Source organism: Cladophialophora psammophila (genome assembly GCF_000585535.1).
Source record: "Cladophialophora psammophila CBS 110553 chromosome Unknown aczJe-supercont1.8, whole genome shotgun sequence".
Taxonomy (NCBI): domain Eukaryota; kingdom Fungi; phylum Ascomycota; class Eurotiomycetes; order Chaetothyriales; family Herpotrichiellaceae; genus Cladophialophora; species Cladophialophora psammophila.
Window position 1 is genome coordinate 972,148 of NW_006912929.1, and position 22,666 is coordinate 994,813.

The following is a 22,666-nucleotide window of genomic DNA, read 5'->3' on the forward strand; positions in this document are numbered from 1 at the left end:
GTATGAGATGTTTGAGAGGGAGGAATACGACGGAGAGATCAGACGAGGGATAGATTAGGGTGGTGGATGGTGTGAGGATTGCGATGATGGAGGAGGCTGGGGGATGGCGGACGGCGGATGGGGGGGGTGCCAGCACAAACCGGGCGAAAATCCAAGTGGCTGGGGAGGAGATGAGCCCGAAGTGTAAACAACCAGCTCCCAATGCGGCTTTAGCTCGATTACCTCCCTAGCACCTAGGCAATAATGACGTCGTTTGAAGTGAGAGGAGCCTACTTGTACTAACGAGTAAGTACTTGTACCAAGTAGAGGGCCTAGTGTCCTCCGGGCACCACACGCCTCCCCCTGTCGCCAAAGGGTGCCTAAGTGACTCGTCCTTAGGCACCCAGTAGGGATGCTTCTGGCACCTCGACAGCCCACCAGCCCTAATATCTTTTAGGGCCACCTGGTGACGCAGCCTCGCCTCTCCTCTCTCCAACTCCTCAGCTGCTTATCACACAAAACTCTCCTCCCATTATGTACTGTACCTCCCTTCCCCCCCGGGTCCTTGAGCATATTATTCTTCCCCCTACTTCGTAGCCTGGTGACCCTCTACCACTGCCATTACCAATGCCCATCAGCCCCAAGTCCTCCATTTCCTAGGGGCAATTACAAACACACACACAATCTACTCGGTAGGCCCTCCAAGGTACTCGCACTCGTAGCCACCTTGAGCCTCTCTCTTCGCCGCCAAGCATCTTGCCCAAGTCAGCTGCCCACGTCGCCGCGTCGCCGCGAGTTCGCCATCCCCTCCCTTTCCCTCGGTACCTCGTACCATAAATGCTATTGCACTGTGGCATGACAACCAGCCCAGAAATCGTTCCATCACCCTCCTCTTAACTCGTATCGTTCCTTCTCATTGTCGCCTCTTAAATTTCCCTCTTGCTCTGTGATGGCTCCTCCAGACCTAAACTCTCTCCCTCCCTCCAGATCGACGTCTTCCTCGCCCATGCAACCCCGCTCCATGCAGACTACAAACATCCCTCCAAACCGCCAACAAACTCCCTCTCCTCGAAGCTCCTCCATATCTCTGGCCGCTGCCGCCGTCACCAATGCTGCAAATGCAAATGAGTCTAGAAGATCTTCTTTGAGCAACAGAGGCTCTCCTCGCTTGGGTCGTATGCCTAGCGATCGCCGTCGGTCGCAGGTCGCCATCAACCTCAACCTGAATGACCCTACCATTCCAAGCCCAGGCGAACTCTCCAGTAGCGATCCGAGAATCGGGTTCGGTCACAGCTACACCTCGGCCAGTCCGCCTACCATCGGGGGGAGGGCCGCCATCGCCACGGGTGATCCGCACCATCAGCGTCAACCCAGTCTCGGCGAGATCCATAATGAGCTGGAACAGGAGCAAGAAGCACAAGTGAATCGGATGTTGCAGATGATCCGAGAACAACAGCTGCAACTTGACGCTCTCCGAAGTGGTCAGGGTCAGAACGGCCACCATTCCCGACATTCCTCACAGCCTAATTCGGCCGTGGCAGGCAGCGGTACCGCCGTCGTCGACGACGAAACGCCTGCCTCCGAACGCTCGATAACCTTTCCCTCAATTCACCCCGCAGTCCCCGCGGTCCCTCCGCTCACAAGACGCATCTCGCGTGGACCTTCTAGCGCAAGCCGTTCGCCAGCATTGCGGCCTCTGCCCGCCCAGGAGTCGAGCATTGGCAATACTACTGCAAGTGGTGACTGGCCCCCGTCGCCACTCGAATCAATCACCACAGCACGGAGAAACAGTTTCCGCGACGAAACCGCCTTCTACCAGGCCGAAACCGCCAACTTGACTCGTGAAAACCAGATGCTGAGGATGCGCATTCGCGAACTGGAAAAGCAGATTAGTGAACTGACTGCCTCGCCCGCAAACACACCCGTCACCCCCTCGAATTTGGTCACCAGTCCGCCGGTAAATAGTCCACCCGTGGCGGCCGCTGAGGGAGAGGCCTCTGCTGCGGCCGGGGTGGCAAGGGTTTCCATCGAGCCAGACAAGGCTTGAACTTTTGGTGACGACAAGTTGATGACGAGAAGAATCAAATTGGTCTATGTACCACTATGATGACGACTATGCGCAAACGGTCAAATATTAGGCAAAACATCATGTCTTTCGCTTGGGGTTCAAAAGGGGGGAGGGGGAAATCCGGAATACGGAAAAAGCCGTTGCTGGACATTGCTACGGCTGAAAAATGATCGTGACATACGGTTCAGGTTGCTGGTACAGGTGGATAATTCTCTGGCACGGCCTTGAAGGGGGATTGTCTTGGTACGGCAAGATCATGTTACGGCGTTATGCGGAGTGGTGCCATGACAACTCATTTTATCGAGTACCAAATTCCCATTCTCAATCTTGTTGTTATTATTAGCTTCCATTTTTTGTGCTTGGGCCTTTTCTTTCTACCTGGACTCTCATATGGTATGGGGCGTGCCGGACGGGTCAGTCGAGGAGGCATGGATTGATCAATACATATGCCAGAGCTTGACTCTGGACTCTGGACTCTGGGCTCTTGACTCTGGAGATACCCAAGCAGGAAATAAATCCCAAGTCGGTCGAGGGTCTGCTCAAAACATACCAACATAGCTGGGCAGTTAGTTTGGTAGATAGGTATCGAGATGGATAGCAGACAAAACTCGCATCCACTGTATCGATTCTTAAACCCTTTCCCCCTTTCCCCCTTTCCCAGGCGTTTCCGACTATTCTCCAAACAGAGTTCGATCCTCGAGCGTGGGCAAATGCCGCTGTGACACAAGCTTTAACTAAGAGAAGATAGCAGTACAAAGCCTCTCCGAAGTTTCCCCAAGAAGAGTCGAGGACAAAAGGCTGGACGGGGGCCCAGTTGAGTTGGCCATTCAAGAAGACTCCCAGCAACAAAAGACGAGGGTATGAGTAATAAAATCGACACCCCAGCCCACCCCCGATTAGGACGAGGCTGACGCCGCCCTGTGTTAACGTTACCTCCGGCTCAGCCTGACGGTGAAAGACAGAGGTCATTAATTTCCCCAAAAGCAATGGCAGCGATCTCTACTAGTTAGCGGTCCTGACTGACTCCCACTTTACCAAGCTAATGGAGGGGGTGAGAGAACGGCCACCACTGAACACCAGCCCTAGGTACGTGCGGCATGGCCCCATGGGTCCTACAAAATGCAAGATGCGAGCTGTTGTAATATGTACTCAGAGAGATATTTTGAGATGAAAGCTGTCCGAAACTAGTTTCACCATGCAAGGCGTTTCACAACGCTGGGATGTCAATTTTCAGCATGAAGAGCTCGTCTAGTCTGAGTTACCATTTCGTGCTTCGAGTGTCCGTCGCCAGAAATTCCATAGGTCATAGGGCCCTCGCGCTCAATATTTCTGCCCGCCAGGGCCTCCCGCTCCTTCAAGATGTTCGGCGACACTTAATTCTTTCAAGTCTTGTCCTCTACGAACGAGAGCTGAGTGTTGAAGTTTAAGCTCTTGGAATCTCTTTTCCGTTTCCCAGACGAATGGTGTTTTACTGGCAAACAGGAGATCGATCTGCAAGTATGAGCTGTTAGACGGTGGTCTGGAAAGATCCATTCCTTCGACGGTCACATACCTCTTCCAGTGTTCGGCAACTGGTCTCTGGGTAGAAACAGAATACCACAACGACGGCCAGCAGATTGAAGACGGCATGGATATAGAAACCCTGGGGGCCTAGCGCTTGGAACATCACAGGCGCCGCAAGAGATACGGAGCCACATCCCAGGCTCCAGCCTGTAAGAACATCGTTAGAATTCACCACTCTGTCGCCGGAGGAAGTTCACGTACCAATTATGCCAAATGCGTTCCCTTTAGCTCGGATGGCGAGTGGAAAGATTTCTGAAGGATATACCCAAGGCACACTGAGCCATGTTGCCTGCGTAGAAACCATGAGTTCGAGGAAGGGAACAGAAAGGCGAACTGGACTTACCGCAAAGATTGCGTTATAGATGAAGACAAATGAACCAGCAGCGGCGCCGATTGACTGGCTGTGTCTGTCCTCCCCGATCTTGGACAAAGCACCGAGGATGAAGAACGACAGGCTTTGTCCAAATCCACCAGCCATGAGGACTTTGCGACGGCCGTAACGATCGATTGTCACGAACGCAAAAGCGCAGCATACCATAGTGACCAGGTTTGCGCAGCCGGTAAGGAGGTTTGCCTGTATCCAACTGGTCAACAGGACGTCTGCAGGGATTGCCAGAACACCCTCACTTTGTGTGCACTGAAGCCAGCAATTCGAAAAAGTGTGGGAGCGTATACGACCACACTTGTGACACCAGTCCTGTAGCAGATCTCCAAGTCAGGATTCCGAAAAAATCTGCAAATACTCGATAAGCGCACCATGCCTGCATAATCTGGAGCCAGGCGGCCAAAAAGGCTCGCCGTCCAAGATGAAGATCGCCACTCTTGATTCCAGTGACCAAATGGAAGTAGCTCCGAGCCGGATATTCGGCCTCCAGTTCTGGATGGGACCGACGAGTCTCAGTAATCTTCCCATCTGGGTACTCCATAGGAATTGCGAACTTACCGACGGCGGCGACAATTTCGTTGAATTCCGCCTCGACGTCTGCTTGGTTGATATCTCCTCGAGCGCGAAAGACCGCCAGAGTCTTCCTACCACGTTCTTGCTTCCCATTGGCAATGTCCCATCTGGTGGCCCGCATTAGCACAGACGATGTGCAGATAGAGCTGACTGACCTTGGACTCTCTGGCATGAATGGGATGATGACCATTAAAGCAACCAGAAAGCTGATACATATTAATGACCATCCTGAGAACTTTGAGGGAAACTAAATGCTCACATTGTGACGAAAGCAAGGGGAACTGAGTGAGTGATAAGTCAGTCGAGCACTTCCAGACAAAGCTTGAATGGCTTACATCGCCACCGAACCTGGGTGTTCCCCTGGTTGAGAAAGCTCAGCCCATACTCGAGCCAATCTATAACAATCAGCAGTGATAGGGTAATCGTCAAGAGAGGGAGGCTCTTACACGAAGTGGAAATACCGGCAAAGTTGATGAACATCTCGAACGCCATCACCATCCCTCGCATATCGTGAGCGACAAGCTCTGAGCCCCAGACTGGAATCACAGCGCTGATGCAGCCAGTCCCAACACCTCCAATCAACCTGGCACAGAGCATCCAGTTCGCGTTCTGAGCTGCGCTTTGCATCGATTGACCAAAGATGCCCCAAAGACAGCCGAAGAATATAGCTTTGCGTCGCCCAATCTTATCGGACAAAGCACCACCCCTATTCAACGAACCTCACAGTCAGGATGATTTGAGATAGAGTAGGCGGGCAGAGCTTACATCAGTGCTCCCACAAGGGTCCCGAGATAGTATATCGAGACAAGGCCACCTTGTTTGGTCGGTCTAGTGATTTTGCCGGTCGCGCCGTCGCCGATTTTGACAAGGTCCTGCGCATCGGTCAGTGGTTTCTCTCGCGGGGAATTTGGTCAACACGTACAATGTACGATGGGCTTATATTGACTCCGGACATGACGCCCTGGTCATAACCCTCGAACATGATGCCCAATCCAGCAACTAGGCACACGCTGAGGCCATGTCAATTCAGCAAAATATAAGGACGAGTGACGAATTTGGACTTACGCCCACACCATATGACGTCCGTACAGAGGCATTTTCGGTGCTGTGGAGCGGTGATGGAAGTTTTACGAAGGAATCTGTCTCTTCTTGCAGAATGTCGATGATGGCAGCGGGGGGGGTACTGTACTGGTACTTATGTCCCTGTACCGACTTCACTAGGCACGATTCAATGAGGAGATGTATGTCGCAGCCCACGTAGACCCTCACGCCATGCTGTCTGCCACGGGAGTACCAAAACGGTATCCGGCAGATTGAACAGGAGCTGCCTGCCACCGTAACCATCGCGATAGCCTATGCATACTTGGGAGCGCAGATCACTCATAGCGCTGACTAGCCCTGCCTCTGCAGTGGGCCTTGATGAAGTATTATGTCTCAACTGGAACTAGCAGCCAGCTCAGCGGCACCCGGACTCAGGATCTTCTGGTTAGTGCGTAACTGGAGACACGTCCCCCTCTCATTCATGCAGGTAAATAGGTTCCACATTTAGCCAACCTCTCAGGTTAAGTTAGGTATGAAGTTGAATCACGGTTTCTCCGCATTGCAGCCGTCGAGCCCGTATTGGAGGAAGACTGACATGGCGGGTCGGACACATACCGGTGGACGCCGGCACCCCGCTATCCCGGCATTAGACTGAGAAGTTGCTTACCTTCCTTAGTCTAGGTGCTTTTTCTACGGCTTTATCTCTCCACATTAATAACAATGATCAAGTATATGATTGAAATAGCTTAGAAACTACAGAAGCCCTGGGAGCCTATATTCTATATGTAGCGCACTGCCTGTCAGGAAGAGGTCCACAGTCTCTTGGGTATTGCCCAAAAAGACTGAGAATCCTGTCTTTCCGTGACAGAATCTTGGACCTCTTAGGCACATACTTGTCATGAAGCCCCCGTTCATAACACTGCCGCAGTCACGTCGCTGTCTAGAGTATCAAGGCGAGTAGAGACTCTGTAATCCATCACCCAACGGAGTACTCGGTACATATATTCTATCCTCGCCTGTTCCTGGTCGTTAGCATATAGCCGCTAAACCAATTGCCGCATAGATCGGCGATAGGCAAGGGTCATGAAAGTACCTTCGCTTACCGGCATTTCCAATTCCAGAGTCTCCTAATCCGAGGAAAACTGGTCACGATTCCGGGTTGCCCTTTTAGGCTTCGGCTATTGTTGCGAATAGAACCTTCCCTGACGTTTCAGCGAAGCTTGCGGGTAGGGAATAGAGAACCCAAAAAGTGCACTGGAGCGTGAAGCCGTATATGCGACCCATTAACCTAATCTGGCTCGCGCCGTTCGCCTACAGCATGCTGATTTGAATCAGCCAGCGCAATATCCCCGAAAGAAACTGGCAAGTTAAGATGATGGCCGACATTCACTCTTCAGCCGTCGGCATCAATGCGTGGCTTGACACTTTGACCGCGGTAGAGTGAAGTTGCTTTCAACTTCCTAGACAGGTCACGCGATTACACTCCACCGGAAGGCCAAACAGTGAGTGATTCGAAGTGGCCAACAGACTAGCAAACGTGCTATTTTCACACTAATCAGCCGGCAATTGGGGTCGCCTGTGGATGATACAAGATGTGCTACTTGCTCAGAATCTCTAGACTATGGCGGGTTCTAGGTCCACCGACTGGGGTACTCTGAGATATCTCGCCCAACCCGGTCAACCATGCGCCAGGAACAGCTATAACGAACAGGGTGCAAACAAGCTGGCTTCCACGTCAATTCAATTCGGAAAAATGGAACGAGACAAAGCTCTTGCAAGACTGATGAACAAATTCGTACGCCCATTCTGCGCGGCTCTTTGCCAGGATCCAAGAGACAGACGGTCCCGTCCCGTGGCTTTGACTGAAGAATCCACTCGAGCAGCAATCTGGGTTAGCTACGTCCGCCTTATTCTACAGGTTTTCACAGCTAATTACCAGCTGTGGTCAGATGGAACAAACCGGCCCCAACGAAAGGCAGCGAGAGGCCCATACCCATTATGGAACCCTAATGTCACTGATTTTTCGAGGCGAGTTTAAACCTAAGGTCAGGTAGAACAAATTTGTCCCCACGGGAGGTTTCGAGAAACTCCGTTCGGAACAGCACACGATCCAATCATCTTCATCAGAGCCCCCGGACGCAGTCCACTCCAACTTGACCCAGCGAGCTCGACAAGATATGCCAGCACATAGCTTTGCGTGCACATCTCACCGCAGGGATGCTATGGCGAGCTGATTTTGAACACTCTGGAACTAGCTCCTACCAGACCTTGGCGGCGGTGGATGCCTTGCGACTCACGTGGAGTTAAGTATCTTTGTATATATTGGGGTGACAATGAATGGTCCGGCCTGTAGCGGAGTCCTTTCTATTGTTTACACGACAACCCTACCGGAAAATGATGACGTCTTCCCACACCTTTCTAACATGGTCAACGCCCTACGGCTATCTGAGATGAGCCTCGGGATCGCCTGTACTGAAGTCACCGTTCACGGGGACGGTCTTAGCCTGCCAGATCCTAGGCAATGGTTTCAACATCGAATTCCTGCTGCTAGCTATACTTTCATTCCGGATTCCTGGTCCCAATCACCATCGCGCCACGTCCATCCAAGCACGCCTGCAATTATCGAATCGTCGATGGTGTGGTTGGGGATTTCTCAAAGAACATGGCCTGTCCACGTTGCATTCTGAACTCTGGGACTACGAGAAGTACAGCTGGGCTTTCCTCTGGCCCGTTGTAGAGGCTTGGACTTGTCTGGAAACTGGCACTGGGCTCCAACCACGCCAGCATGTGTCCAATCGAGCGCAGCATAGATGTGGCTCCATTCTGTATTGGAAGTGCCAGGCCCGAATTTAATGGCATGTTAACCCTTACGCGCGGTGAAGCTGACGGTCTTCCTTGGCTGTACGGGAAGAAGTTGCGGTTGTTCAGCTAGCTAGAAAACTTGGTATTGCTGAGTCTGAGCTTGGACAGGTCAGTCGGTACACGACTAGAAGAGATGCAGCTACTGAACGAGGCTGTACCCGCATTGACAACGCTTTACAGAAGAAAAAGCAAATGCCTCCTCGATGTTGGGTCTTGCCAGCTGTCGGATTGGGGGCAGGTGACTGCACTCTCAGTATAACAATCGGGAAAGCTTTGCAGCCACTCACTCTTGAGGGTCGTGACCTTTTGCAGGCAGCCTAGGAGCTTGTCGCATAAGAAGCCTGTAGGAGAGTAGTTGAATGTTTGGCTAGTGTCACGCGCACCAATAGATTCTCGGATAAGACCATGTCGAGAACCAGTCCCATACATCTTGAAACCCAACATCGGTGGTTGGTGGCTTAACTGTCCGTGATTTTGAGGTCTAAGCCCTGCCTATACGTTTCGATTGGGGTTTTACTCAGCCCAGGCAGTGCGCTGAAGGCTAGCGCTAGTTCATCTCAAGTGGCTGCTCACTGCCTTTCGATACCTACATAGCCACAACAGAATCTGGACTCTGGGAAGCTGTGTTTTCTGAACTTCTTGCTCAATACAGATATAACCTTATCATCTTGCTTGAGTAGACGATCGCGTCTGAGCAAGAGCTTTTCCATAATACTTCGTACTCCATTTCCCACGTCGCATATCCCGCCCAGAGTCGCCTCATGGCACACCTTCCATCTCCTAAAATACCTTATGAAGTGTTGATGGTTCCATATCTAAAGCGGTTTGAATATGACGGCGTCGGATTTTGCGGCTACCGTGAACGCGTGACGCGACACTCCAATATAGAGCCAAACATGGAAGTGGCATTTTGTCAGACTTGGCTCTTTTTCGCAGTGCTCAGCGACTTTCTTCGGTATTGCGAAATTCCACTCGAAATGAAAGATTTCATCTGCGACGAAAGAGGCTTTTGCTTTGAAGAACCCAGGTCTCTTCGAGATGGCTGGGTTGATGACCCTCTAATGTCCTCTTCATCAGGGAAATGTCAGCCTTCACGGAGCTTCTGGAGAGGCACCACTCAACACAAGCAAAGTATTCCGACAGACCATGCCTCTGAAAATCTTTATGTTACGGACAAGAGACTCTGGAGTTATCTTCACCGATGGATCTCTATTCAATGCCGCCAAAGTTCTCAGAGGAGAGCGATCGTCTACAGGGAGATCTATGAAATGCTTAGCCGCATCGATCTGCTGACTGAGAATCATCTAAGAGGACAGCATACGCTAGCTTTGCATATGTTGATCCACAACTTGCAAGGTACTCTGGAAATTGTAAACGCCAGGGTCTACGGTGATCCCATTTTGAAGCAAGGAGTTAGGTGCCACCTGTTGGAAAGGCGGATGTTACACCAGAAATGGTGCCAGACCGACGTTGAATGGCTGGGGGCATATTTCCATGTCTCCTGGTTATACTCATTCAGCCTCCTTGGTGTGACTCGAAGTTTAAAGGAGCACGAGTGTGATCCTAAGAGGGCATGCACCGCGATTGGTTCTGTTGGGGACGGCTATGTGACGGCTCACAGGGACGGATGTCCCGGCTGTCAAGTTATTGTCCCACCCGCCCAAAAGGTGCATGAGATCTTGAAAACAGGAGCCATTCCCCTGATATCTGCGAAGTGGGCACATTCTCTAGCTGATATTGACCCCGAACTTTCGGTCACCATCGAACACGCGGACGGTCAACTTGCGCGTCAACCAGGGTGGATCGAGTGCTCCGCTCTTCCAAAAGAAGGACCGAAATTGAAAGTTGGAATTGTTCCAGTTGAGAGCGGCCGACCATATGTCGCAATATCCCATGTTTGGTCTGACGGGCTGGGTAACCCGGACGGAAACTCCCTCCCACAATGTCAGTTTGAAGCTCTAACAAGATATACCGCTCTCGCTGCTACTGGGAGGACAACAATGGGTAGTGCGGTATATTTTTGGATTGACTCGATCTGCGTTCCTCTTGGCCCGGAACTGAGACGCAAAGCTATAATGCAGATGAGAGAAGTATACGCTCAAGCAGAGATTGTTCTGGTTCTCGACAACACTCTTCTGCGCAAAAGCTTGAATGTGTCCGCCGAGGAGTTGAAGCTACGAATATTCTCTAGTACCTGGTTCCGGAGAATGTGGACCCTTCAAGAAGGAGTTCTTGCTTCCACACTACTATTTCAATTCTCGGACGGCGTTGTTCCCCTCACCGATTTGGTGAGTGTGAACCCGTCGTACGATATCATTTCAGCCACCAGCAGTGAAAAGGCATCAGCATTGTTAAGTTTGAAGGAAATGCCAAGATCGAGTCCAGCCGAGAGAATAGCTTTATTTTCGTCGGTAATTCGTCTCTTTTGCCATCGTTCAACCTCCCAGAAAACCGATGAGCCAATCTGCTTCGCAACTTTGCTAGGCCTTGACCTAGAACAAGTAATGAGTGGTGGAGCAGGTCAAGGCTTAGAAAGGCTGCTTCTGCTGCAGAAAGACTTTTCTCCGACCATCCTGTTTACTTCAGGTCCAAAGATGGAGCGGCCAGGCTTTCGATGGGCACCAGCAACTTTTCGTCAGCGATGGAGCGCGACACAACTCGATCTCTTTGACGAGCCAAAGCATATTACAAAAGGCCCTCACGCATATGTCACAAAGGTAGGCCTCGTATGCTCCTTACCTGGCATCATCATTCCGAAGCTTCCCCGGTTGGACCGCCCAAGCTTCATTGTCATAACTCCTTCGAATCACTGGCTCGTTGTAAAGTTTCTGGAAATGTGGACGGATCGGCCAATCTTCAAGCGCCAGCTCAATGCCGTACTTCCACTCCGGCGCTGGGTCTCTGTTATCCTTCATACTGAGGTTCATAATATGCAAACTAATCCTCTAGGCTGCAGCCCCGGCGTGCTGGTCGAAGATTGCCGCAACGATGACGGGACGGTGCATTGCCAAATTGGGGCGCAAGTCTATGTCAAGAATTTGTTTCGGCAACCACCAAAAGGATTTTTAGGTTCTGAGCTTGAGGACTTGGAAAAATTGGTTGAGATAGAAGAGGATGGAAAGCTAGGTCGACCAAAATGCGCTGCGACTGGAGGCGAGATAGTCAGCAGGAATCACAAATGGTGCGTTTCTTAATCGAAAGGGGGAGTAGATATGGAATTGTCTCGAAAGGCATGCCGCAATATAGTAATCCCTGCTTCAATACATATTCGAGGTTTAGGCCAATCCCGGCATCACTCTCAGAGTACAGACTTCTGTGGGTCTCTGTCTGTCAATCTCCATTCTTGATACTTGAGAACTGGCCCGTTTTTGAGCGTACGGCCAACAGGGCTACTAATGCCCTCCCCAATTCCTCGGTATTCCACATTGTTAGGTTTCACAACCCTTTCGGGGCAGGTCCTTAATTCATCGAACATAACGCATTAGATCTCTATAAAGCTTTCTTTCTATTGCCAATTCTAGATCCTCTATCCCATTTGAAATGCCTGTCTCATCCGTCTCTATAGATATTCATCTTCATGTGACTGTGGAAATGGTATCAAGTTACACATGCCCAGAACGTACATAAGTAGCTAGGAAGTTAGTTTTTTGGGGGGGGGGGGGGGAAGCAAAAAAAAAAAGACCAAAAATCGGTAGAAATGAATGCCCACGACAAAGCAAACCTGCAAGAAAAGTACCGAAAGGGATATCGATCAAGCGACTCTTTCATGAGCAGATCTCCTCCTACTTACCCTACCTTCTCTGCCTTTAGCTTTGTGCACTTCGTTCTCATGCCAGATGCTCCACAGACAGCACAGGACACCCAGCACCGCGGCACCAAAAGTCACCCAGTAGGCAGATTGGTAACACTCCTTTCCGACAAGGCACTCCATATGTCCTTCATCTTCGTTTCGGACCGAATGCGCGTCGTAGATCTTTCCGTAGAGGATATTAAAGATGTTGCCAGAGATGACAGGTGCGAGAGTCATGGTCCCCCAGTTTTGTGAGAGGCCATGAACGCCGAAACAATGCGCAACAAGGCTCGGGTACACTCCAAACAACATGCCATAGGCCAGACCCGTCAAACCTGACACAAGCACAAGATAATGGGGGTCTGAAACGGCGGTGGCGACCACCTGTGCCGCGCAAAAGGTTAGCGCGGACACAAATAGGCACCAAAACCGAGATCTGTCAAGTCTCGCCACGAGGATGTCGGAACCAATGCCCGACAGGAGCCGACCACTGAAGCTGCAAAAGGAAAGAATAGAGACGTGCATCGCTTGACGACTTTCGATGAAGGATGCCGAGGTGGAAGGGTCGTAGTGTTTCCAGAGAGCTTGGGCGTCGTTGCCGATGTTGCTAGGTAGACATGTTATGTTAGAAATGCCCACCTTTCGAGTCACGTTTTGGAAGCTAGGATCCAAGGCTTACTTGATGGTCATTAAACCGATGCCGGTCATCAAGCCAAGCATCAAGAACAACTGCCAGAACTCGGCATGAGGTAAGAGAGCGAAGCCTCGAATATCTAAATGCGGATGTTCATGAATCCTGTCAGACTCCATGTGCTTTGAACTTTCAAGGTCTTCGGCGTCTTGTTCTTGGCTGGAAGTTTTGGAGAGCAAGGAAGATTCTTCGTCCCTATTATTGCCCTCGTGGTCTTGGGACGGTTCTGTGCTACTAATTGAGGACTGGGCCTGGGGTTTTCGTGTGTGTGGCGCACCTGGTTCTTCGAGATGAGGAAGGGGGCGACTTCCTGGTGATCTGGTTCGGTGGAGGACTTGTTGTCGTTCGTGTTGGGGGAGATGATGGTAGGCGTGAGGGAGTATGACACGCATGAAAGGAAAGCATATCAAGGGAAGGACAACTGTCCCCGTGGCGAGCAGAATGAGAAAATTATATGTCCCGCCGGGAAGTAATTGCGCGATAGCAGCAAAGAACAAGGCGCTTAGTCCGAAAGCCGCAAGTGGAAAGGCTGTTGCGGTTCCTCGAGATTCGGGATAGTTGAGGGCGGCTGCTCAGAGTCAACATTGTAATTCATTGAGCATCGACGGATTTAGAGGGTTATGGTATACCGGCCTTGATGGATGCTGTGAAGGCCGAACAACTCCCAGCACCCGTGAAGAAAGAGAATAAACAAATCAATGCCACGCTAAAGTGTCCAGGGCCGGCGTCGTATGCTAGATCGTTGTCAGACAGGCCTTGTCGTCGCAGTCGGACACGGAGAACTCCGAGAGCAGTACTCGATACCTTTGGCAATTGGATAGTATCCAGCAGCGAACAATACAATGCCCAAAGCGACTCCCCATCGTGGACCTTTTGCATCGACCATCATACCGGAAGGAATGCCAAAGGCATACATCCCCAAATTGCCCACCGTTCCCTGCACAAACCCAGCATATCAGTCAGGGGTCCCTGCTCTTGGATATATGTTGGTAGGAGGCATTGCGTACAATGAGATTGCTGTCCGTGGCAGTCAACTTGAGGCGAGATGCGAAACTAGGACCCCATATGGAGTAGCCATACTAGGATTGCGGTCAGTAGTCGTCTTATGGCGGGGGAGGGAAGTTGCGCACATTGGAACCACATGCCAATGCAGTGATGGTGCATGCAATCACGGTTAGGATCCGGGCCTTCTTATGGTCTGATGTGAGTATCATCTTGGGAAGCTCTGGTGGGAGATGGCAATGGTCACCGCGTCATGGTCGATGAAAAGATAGATTGGGCTCGCCGGAGTCCGGGGGGGAGAGAGGTGATGAGAGTTGAAGTGAGGGAGCGGTCGATGTTGGGACGCCAGAAATTCGTCAGTCGGCACTGGATCCGATATCGAACATGGTCCCTTCTCAGAACGTTAAAGCGTGGAGTGAGGGACGTCATGGGTCTCTCGGCTAACCTGCCTCTGTCGTCCTCTGGGCATACGATTTCCCGGCCTCCACTGACCTCACTGCCTGACACTCCTCACGCTCCTCACTCTCTCCCAGTTGTCGCCTGCGCTTCCTCGCTCTCCCATCAACCACTACCTGGCACACTACCACCGATCAATCCAGCATCGTATTGTATGTAATTGTGTACCGATAAGAAGCGTCCCGCTGCCTCGACTGGAGGCCTGATCACACAAGCCATCGTTATCCGCGAAACCTTCGAGCACGAGACCCCCTCCCTCACCTTCCAAGATGGGCGGCGTCCTCGCTATTCCAGCCCTTGTCCTGCCTTCTGCGGCAACCCTATGGTCGGTGGCTGCGTCTTGCTGTGGTGCGGCATCATGTTCCATGATCTGTGGGCCTTGCGGCATGTCCAAGTTCCGATCCTCGATCGCCACAAGAATTGCCTATGCCATGATTCTACTGGTCAACAGTATTCTGGCTTGGATAATGCTCACACCTTGGGCCATCAAGAAACTGGAACACCTCACCCTCGACTATATGACTTTCAAATGCGGCTCCTCCGAGTGCTACGGCTATTTTGCTGTCCAGCGCATCAACTTCGCTTTGGGCATGTTCCACCTGATCCTTTCTATCCTTCTCATTGGGGTCCGAAGCACCAAAGACACTCGAGCCGCTTTGCAGAATGGCTTCTGGGGCCCGAAACTGCTGGTTTGGATCGCCTTCATCGTCATCTCTTTTTTCATTCCCGAGGGATTCTTCCTGTTCTGGGGAAATTATGTCGCCTACACGGGGGCCATGCTTTTCGTGCTCCTGGGCCTCATCCTCCTGGTCGACCTCGCGCACACGTGGGCAGAACTCTGCCAGGACAAGATTGACGAAGGGGATGGACCAAACTACCGGCTGTGGCAGGTTCTACTTATGGGGTCGAGCTTGGGCATGTATCTGGCTGCATTCGCCATGACCATCGTCATGTACATCTTTTTTGCCAGCAGTGGCTGCAGCATGAACATCGCCGCCATCACCATCAACCTGGTCCTCCTCTTCCTTGTCACATTCCTCAGCGTCCAGCCGACTATCCAGGATGCAAATCCAAAAGCTGGTCTGGCACAGTCGGCCATGGTGGCAGTCTACTGCACCTACCTCACGTTCTCAGCAGTTGCAATGGAGCCAGATGACAAGCATTGCAATCCTCTCATTCGTGCCCGGGGTGCACGGACTACCACTGTCATCTTGGGTGCGATTGTTACCATGCTTACGATTGCTTACACCACTACTCGAGCGGCTACTCAAGGGTTCGCCATGGGGTCTAACAGTGGAAAGAACAAGTATGCTCAATTAACCCAAGATGAAAACGAGCACGGCCTTGTGTCTCAGCAGCCGGCGTCACGTCGTGAGATCATGAGAGCGGCGGTGGAAAGTGGGGCGCTACCGGCGTCCGCCTTGGACGAGGATTCGGACGATGAAGACAACACCGAAGTCAGCTCCAAGGACGACGAACGCCAAGGGACGCAGTACAATTACAGCTTATTCCATGTCATCTTCCTTATGGCGACATGCTGGGTGGCGACGCTTTTGACGCAGAAGATGGACCCGGAGAGTTCGACCGACTTTACACCTGTTGGCCGGACATATTGGGCAAGCTGGATCAAGATCATCAGCGCATGGCTGTGCTATGCCATTTACTGCTGGACTCTGGTTGCGCCGATGGTGCTCGAGGGGCGAGATTTTTCGTGAGGATGATGGGGCGGGTTTGCCTGGTGTATGACTACTTTGTGCTTGTCTAAAAGCTGGAAGGGATCAGTTGGCCAAAACCAGGAATTATTGTATAGCGATCATACCAATATGATGGACGAGTCAGTCCAGACCTGTCGAATTTTGTCAGTGTGTTTCAGAGCTGCGTAGCAGTCCGTGATCATCTTCTGCCCCCTGTCCGCCGCTGCAGGCCTTACCAGAGTAGCATTAGTGATCGTCGGCGATGCATGTGAGCTTACTTACTTCACTCACCCCTGTCCTGTCCTTTTGCTTGCCCTTTTGCGTGAACCAATCATGCTCCCCCACAAACTGCAACTCTGATAGGAACTCCACTGGCTTGATATGTCGCAGTGCAGATGGAACATGTGCTGTACCTGGAAGAAAGAGGCTGACCCTGAGTCCCTCGTCCATATCTCAGGCTCGGGCTCTATCGTATTACACATGTACTCGGTAATATGGCATCCATTTTGGCTCTTCCGCCCCCCATGTCTGCACCCCTGGCCGTGAGTGGAGTTGCTGGACCGGGGCAGGCAGGTGCTAAAGCACTCCGTAATACTCACACCCATGGACTCGGTACTCGATCCAGGTTACCTCGTATAGAACGGCCCGTGGCATTATTGAGACCCCGACCGGATGCCTCACCACCGGGCCCCTTACATAGGCAGGCGATCTTTGCTTCCTATTGCACAATCCGTCCGTCGAGGCCTTTCTTTGCTGTTTTTTTCTCTTTCTTTTTCTTTTTCTTTTTTCTCGAAAACGTTCGGGTCAGGTCAGGCCTGGTCAGGTCGCAAAAACTACCCATGGAACCCTGCAGGGAATAGTTACATAATACCCCGCTCAAACATCTGGGGACGCTGGTCTACGTGACCAGATCCTGTGCGGTATGTAAGCATGTAAGCATGTAAGTATGTATGTTCTCTGCTGCCCTATCGACCACCTGCCCGTTTGGGACTATGCATACCCATGCATCTGCATCGTAGCATCGATCAAGGCCCGCATGCATTGGTTTCCATTTGGCTTGGGAGTCCTCCAGGAACCGCACTGAGCCGCCGTGGTGGTTCAGGCCCAGCTTTCGCTTCAGTTCCAGCTCGAGGTCCGGGCTTTGATAGTGCAAGTCATCTTTATGCTCGTGTTCGTGTTCAGGCATACGTCCCAAGGATCATGGATCGAGCACGCCGTGTTCATGTAGTCGTTTCTTCAACATCCCGTCCGCTCCAACGGGAGAGACACTCCGTGTGTCTGTCTAACCGACCGTTCCGTACGGGGAGGGTCTTTGCAGATTTTGATTATATGTGCAATGGACCTATCTGCCTTTCCACTGCGCGACTCATTGCGTCTTGCAGGAAATCAGCAATTTTTTCCGTCAAATATATCTGAGGTCCTCATTACTGATGCTGTGACACAAGCGTAACAGCTCTCCTTCGGTTTGTGCAGATCGAAAACATCTTTTCATACACTGGCACCGGCACCGGCATGGGCGTCAATCAGTGAACGTACGAGGTTGCGGGGCATCAGGATTAGTCTGCTTCACTTCGGCCAGAGGAGCGAGCCTTTCCGTCAACGACGTCCTAGCGAAATCTCGCACCTCCCAGCGAACCTGACACTGCCCCGAGGAAATTGCTGTGGAGGACAAGGAAACAAAAGGAGAGATTAAGACAAAGAACGGGTAACTCTCGATAAATACCATGGCTCTTCCAAACGATATGGCTACAGCCAAATCACAGGGCTCTTCCCCCAATCAATGCGTCGCGACCGACCAATCTGGCAAGCACCGTGTCATAATAACGGCCCCGAGCGGACACGAAGGCCCAGGCTCGGGGAGAGCTCCTCAGCTTCGGTTCGTGATGATGCCGGCCGCAGAATTGGAATTCACCTCACGGGCCCATTCGCCTCGGCGCAAGAAACGGCCCGCAAAGGGTGACCCTCGACGCCGGTCGACTTTGTCTATTGTATCGCTCACGCCGTTTCCTGACAGATGCCATTCGCTAGTGGGCGCGTTTGACACCCTTCTCAGTAGAAAGACTCCACCCTCTTTTGCCATGGCGCTCGACTATCGTACGAGGCACTCTATTGACCCTTTCTCCACGAGACGCACGGCGACTCGCTGACTGCTCCGCGACCCCTTAGTCTTGCATACCGTCATTCCGAGCATGAGCGATCTGCGCCACCAAGTAACACAGGTGTACTTCCCGATCTTGCAAATGGCCATGCAGCATGAAGACCTCTTTGAGGCGCTCATGGCGTGCGCTCTGGCCTTTCAAGAAATCCGACGAGGGCGGCTCGGAATCACACCTGCCATCGCCTGTCACAGCAGTCGGAGCATTACATGCTTGCGGAAAAAGCTCGATGGCCTCGCGACTTGCCCTGACGACGCCGCCATATTGACCACGATGCTTCTCACCGATGGGGCGGTAAGGTCTTCCTTTTTCCCAATCATGGGTCTTTACTTCCGGCCCCCTGACGGACTGTGCAGACCAAGTATGGGACTCGAGCAGAGGTACTCGCTCATTTCAGTGGACTCAGAAAGATGGTCAACATGAGAGGCGGACTGGAAGCTTTGGCAGGCAATGCACCTTTGAAGGCGATGCTTCAATAGTACACTTCCTTGGTCTCTCACGTGAAGAGTATCGACTGACAGAAGAGCAGCGCCGAGCTCGTTGCCGAAATGCTGGCGATTCCCAAAGCAAATGAAAAGCTCGCGGAACTTGGTGACAACGACAGGCCCCAGAGGACGGACTCTCGCGTGCCAGGATTGCAATTGGATTATCCTACTCACCCATTTCCCCCGGATCTTTGTCACGACATCTCCAACCTCCCAGAAGGGTTCAGAGAACTGGCTTTGTCCCTTCGTCTAAGCAGGGAGGTGATTCGACTGGTCATCGCCGCTAGTCGTCAAGCCTTCCCTGAAGCGTGGGAGGTTCATCAGTCGCGGCCTTGGATCTGCTGTCCGTCGATGGTACTGATGTACTCGAGAAAATACCTTGGGCAGTCGAGCCGCGTGACGGAGCGCCTTGTCAGCCTGAGCGTGCTGATAAGCTGCATGCGCTCCGTGTCGTTTGCATTCGGGGCCGAAGAACTCCCTCTGCTGGAGCAGCTCGCGTCTCTCGCAGCGCAGCGCGGCTTCGAAGAATCCAGCACGGACCAGGACCATCATTATGTGTGGACGGTGATTATGACGGCCGAAGCATGCCGACGAGGGTCGCTTTCCAGCGTGGCGGACCAACTCGTGTGTGATCTCCTGGAGTCCAAGGCGAGGAATGACATGACGGCGCCTGGTCTCCTCGGCAACTGGACCAGGTTGGAGGGGGTCCTGAAGCGGTATCTCTGGAGGCAGGACCTGTTGGACGAGTGGAGGAATGTTTGGGTGACGACGCTGGGCAACCCGCCCCCGGGAGAACGAGGCAAATCGTGAGATGTCCCAGTCCCAGCGTCAGTACAGCCACCAGTCAGTCGTTCTCGTAGTGATGCCGATAGTATGTAGCAGTGATAGTAATGGTGATGGCGGTTAGTAGCTAGATAGAGATGAAAAGCCCGGTCCAATCGTGGTGCACCGTGTCGACAAAGTGCCATCATCACAGCTCATGTCGAGAGATTCGGCGAGCCAGCCAGGTTGGATCACATCGTGATCGACAGGGTGGCCATGTTTCCATTGGGCTGTTTTTCCTGTTAATCCGTCCGCATTGGTTCCCATCATGCATCCTTCCATTCATCCATGTTGAAGACTTCAGCCGCGTCGCCCCAATCGGGCCACAGTAGGGAGCAATACGTATGTGCTTGCTCCTTACTCATCGCTAAGGCGGCGGGGCGATGGGGTTTCAAAAATCCAGATCTCCTTGGATCGAGCTGAGGGCTTCGAATCGGTGCGATGGCTAGCTTCGATGGCTCCCAGGGCTTTGGTAGATCGACCCGTGTTCAGCTGCGCAAGGGCATCAGACAAGCGGGAGGCGGGAGGCAGGAGGCGAGGTCACTCAGGCTGTTCAGCCGAGGATGGAGGACTCCAGAGAGGAGACGAGGGTGGATCATAATAATAGTTGAGATTATTGGGGATGGGCAAGAATGGGCAAGAATGGGTTGATTTGCGTGGAGTGTCGGCTCACCTGACTTTCATGTGCTCCACCGTACATCTGATTTGCACTTGGCAGCCAGCTCGGTATCTCGCCATGCTCGTCCATTACCCCTTTGCCTATCTACCTCGCTGCTCAATGCCTACACGGTCGATCTCAAGTTCCAGCAGACCCATTCATCCAAGCCTACCTCATCATCGAGTCTCGAGTACATACATGATATTCCAAATCCATCCATGCACGTCCCCGAAAGCTAAAGGCCTTGTCCCTCGAGTCTTCGCACAAGTCTGTGACCGGGCGTCATCGTATTTCTAGTTCTTGCATATGCAGTGTCACCAACTATGCGGAATCATTTTCCACCTTGCCCTCCTCCGGGCTCCATCACTTCCCGTCAGTCAAAACATTAGCTGCATAACGCATCCTCATATGCAGAGGCTGGCACTGGCAGGAGACTGGGGTGACACAGAACCGGGAACGAACAAAGACAGACAGACTCCATGTCCCTTCCTCGGCTCTCACGGACCCAACGACTCGTGTCTCCGAGTTCTAAAAGTTCGTGTCACTAACTGACGGTGTGGAGAGCTCCGACGCAGAGGAACCGCCGCAGCAGATCGAGACTAGAGTGAGTGTCCCCTGTCTCTTGATGTCTCTCATGTACATTATCCCCCTGTTGCCTTATCTCCTATTTCTTCCGAGGACGGTAGCAAGTACGCATCCACGCATGCATGCAGGCAAGCGTGGCACCTTTCTCTCTCTTTTTGTTCGTTGTGCGATGACGCGTTATGGCATGGCATGGCATGATATCAAACTTTTTTGAAGAGTTCAAAGACAGAAACTATCCTGGAGAAGGACTGGATGAAGGAGAAGAGAAAAATTTGCAACAGCAGCAGAAGGAGAAGAGGGAAAGAAGGGGGAACAAGAAAGCAGGCAGTGTTCGCCATGGGAGTTTGTCCGTCTATGCCTATAGACCCATAGCACTTTCAGAGCAGCGAGATGAACGGCGTTTTGCTCGTTCGTTTTGCTTGATGCTCAATGCCTGACATTGGTGTGTTTTACCTTATACTTCCCAAATATCTATAAATGAATGGATTAATGAACAATAATCGATAGATAAACAGCAGAGATACGCAGTCTCCTATAGCTGATACTATATCACTCTCAACCGTGTATCTCATTGTATATCGTGTCATATGTTATATTTGTATTATTATATTGTTGATATTTCGTATATATATACTCGGTATACATATGTAACTGTATATTTTGTGTGTATATATATATATCTCCTTCCCAATCTCATTTCAGCAGTAGAAGACCTCCCATCCTTTCCGATTCTATCCCATCCGTACCTCTAGTACCACCCAAGCTAACTAGGAAACTAGGCACAGAGGCAAAGGAGAAGGAGAAGGACCTACCCCCTGCGTACCTTATCCTGTTCTCCCTCTCTCAGTTCATGTCATTTTCTATTGTGTCGGTGTCATTGCGGTAGATGTGTGGATAAGCATTGAAGAGGCCCAGGGCAGGCCAGGGCAGGCCAGGGCAAGGAAAGGCAAGGGAAGGAAAGGAAAGGAGCAGCAAGCGAGACAAAGGCGGCGAAGGATCAGTCAGGCAGGCAGGCAGGTAAATAACCACGAGGCATTTGAAAGTGGTGAATGACTGACCTGTCGTCCATGGTGATCATGTCGAAGATGATATTATTATCGCTAACATATCGCTGCGCTATCTGAAGCCGCTGTCGCAATCCTCACCGATGCCTCGGGATTCAGCCAACCCTCGTCGTTCAAGCATGAACCAGCTCTCCATCAATCGCGCTCGAAAGAAGGCTGGAAATGCCACCCGCAGAGAATCGCTCCTCATCAATCCTGAGACGCCGCACGGCCAGGGATTGCTCGTTTGTAGTCACCCGCACCCCATTTTGATCCAGCACTTGTTCCCAATCCAGTCCGTCGATGTTGTCAAGGGGAAAAAGCACCACCCAGCAACTCCAGTTCGCCCAGACCAGTCGATTGATAAGGGAGAGATGGAATTGGCATGTCCTCGTCCCAGTACTCCACCCAGAACATGTTCAGCTTGTCGCCAGTCTCGAAGGTGCAGCAGGCCGTCGCAGCGCCATGGTAACGCATGCGCTACAAGAGGACTTGGCTCAGCTCAATGTGTCTTCTCCTGATATCCTCACCGGCCACGATAACCTCCCGTGGAAGGTACAAGGACGCCGGTGCGTTGAGTGCTGTACCTGGCGCAGCCAGGACACAAATTATGGCCGCAATACTGACATTGACAGATCGTAGTGTGGGTCTCTCTGCATTTCTGGCACTGCCAAACTAAGGGGACATCACTTGGAGCCGAGATTTTCACATAGTGGTGCATCGGACATTGTGTGTAAGTGTATCTAAAATTAAGCCGAGTGTTGGCTGGCTAGATGTAGTTCTCGAGCGTTAGCGAGACTCCGCGGTTCAGCA

At 51.9% G+C, this 22,666-nt stretch overlaps 6 protein-coding genes across 6 annotated transcripts; 4 read left to right on the plus strand and 2 right to left on the minus strand.

Annotated features, from left to right (window-relative positions):
• Positions 1-1,000: 1,000 nt before the first annotated feature.
• On the plus strand, positions 1,001-2,026 carry A1O5_05990 (uncharacterized protein; the record flags this gene model as incomplete). Its single annotated transcript, XM_007746586.1, has 1 exon — positions 1,001-2,026. The coding sequence occupies one exon, from the start codon at positions 1,001-1,003 to the stop codon at positions 2,024-2,026; it is 1,026 nt and encodes a 341-aa protein (XP_007744776.1).
• Positions 2,027-3,367: 1,341 nt separating this feature from the next.
• A1O5_05991 (uncharacterized protein) lies at positions 3,368-5,550 on the minus strand (the record flags this gene model as incomplete). Its single annotated transcript, XM_007746587.1, has 13 exons — positions 3,368-3,538; positions 3,600-3,757; positions 3,812-3,899; positions 3,954-4,184; positions 4,238-4,307; positions 4,367-4,487; positions 4,554-4,675; positions 4,724-4,774; positions 4,828-4,849; positions 4,904-4,963; positions 5,015-5,274; positions 5,334-5,440; positions 5,491-5,550. The coding sequence occupies 13 exons, from the start codon at positions 5,548-5,550 to the stop codon at positions 3,368-3,370; spliced, it is 1,521 nt and encodes a 506-aa protein (XP_007744777.1).
• A 3,817-nt stretch (positions 5,551-9,367) lies between these two features.
• A1O5_05992 (uncharacterized protein) lies at positions 9,368-11,665 on the plus strand (the record flags this gene model as incomplete). Its single annotated transcript, XM_007746588.1, has 1 exon — positions 9,368-11,665. The coding sequence occupies one exon, from the start codon at positions 9,368-9,370 to the stop codon at positions 11,663-11,665; it is 2,298 nt and encodes a 765-aa protein (XP_007744778.1).
• Positions 11,666-12,222: 557 nt separating this feature from the next.
• Positions 12,223-14,166, minus strand: A1O5_05993 (uncharacterized protein; the record flags this gene model as incomplete). The annotated part of the gene is made up of 6 exons (XM_007746589.1): positions 12,223-12,868; positions 12,941-13,520; positions 13,582-13,686; positions 13,757-13,889; positions 13,960-14,031; positions 14,083-14,166. The coding sequence occupies 6 exons, from the start codon at positions 14,164-14,166 to the stop codon at positions 12,223-12,225; spliced, it is 1,620 nt and encodes a 539-aa protein (XP_007744779.1).
• A 513-nt stretch (positions 14,167-14,679) lies between these two features.
• Positions 14,680-16,125, plus strand: A1O5_05994 (uncharacterized protein; the record flags this gene model as incomplete). The annotated part of the gene is made up of 1 exon (XM_007746590.1): positions 14,680-16,125. One exon carries the CDS (start codon positions 14,680-14,682, stop codon positions 16,123-16,125), a length of 1,446 nt encoding a protein of 481 aa, XP_007744780.1.
• A 2,683-nt stretch (positions 16,126-18,808) lies between these two features.
• A1O5_05995 (uncharacterized protein) lies at positions 18,809-19,555 on the plus strand (the record flags this gene model as incomplete). Its single annotated transcript, XM_007746591.1, has 1 exon — positions 18,809-19,555. The coding sequence occupies one exon, from the start codon at positions 18,809-18,811 to the stop codon at positions 19,553-19,555; it is 747 nt and encodes a 248-aa protein (XP_007744781.1).
• Positions 19,556-22,666: the final 3,111 nt, after the last annotated feature.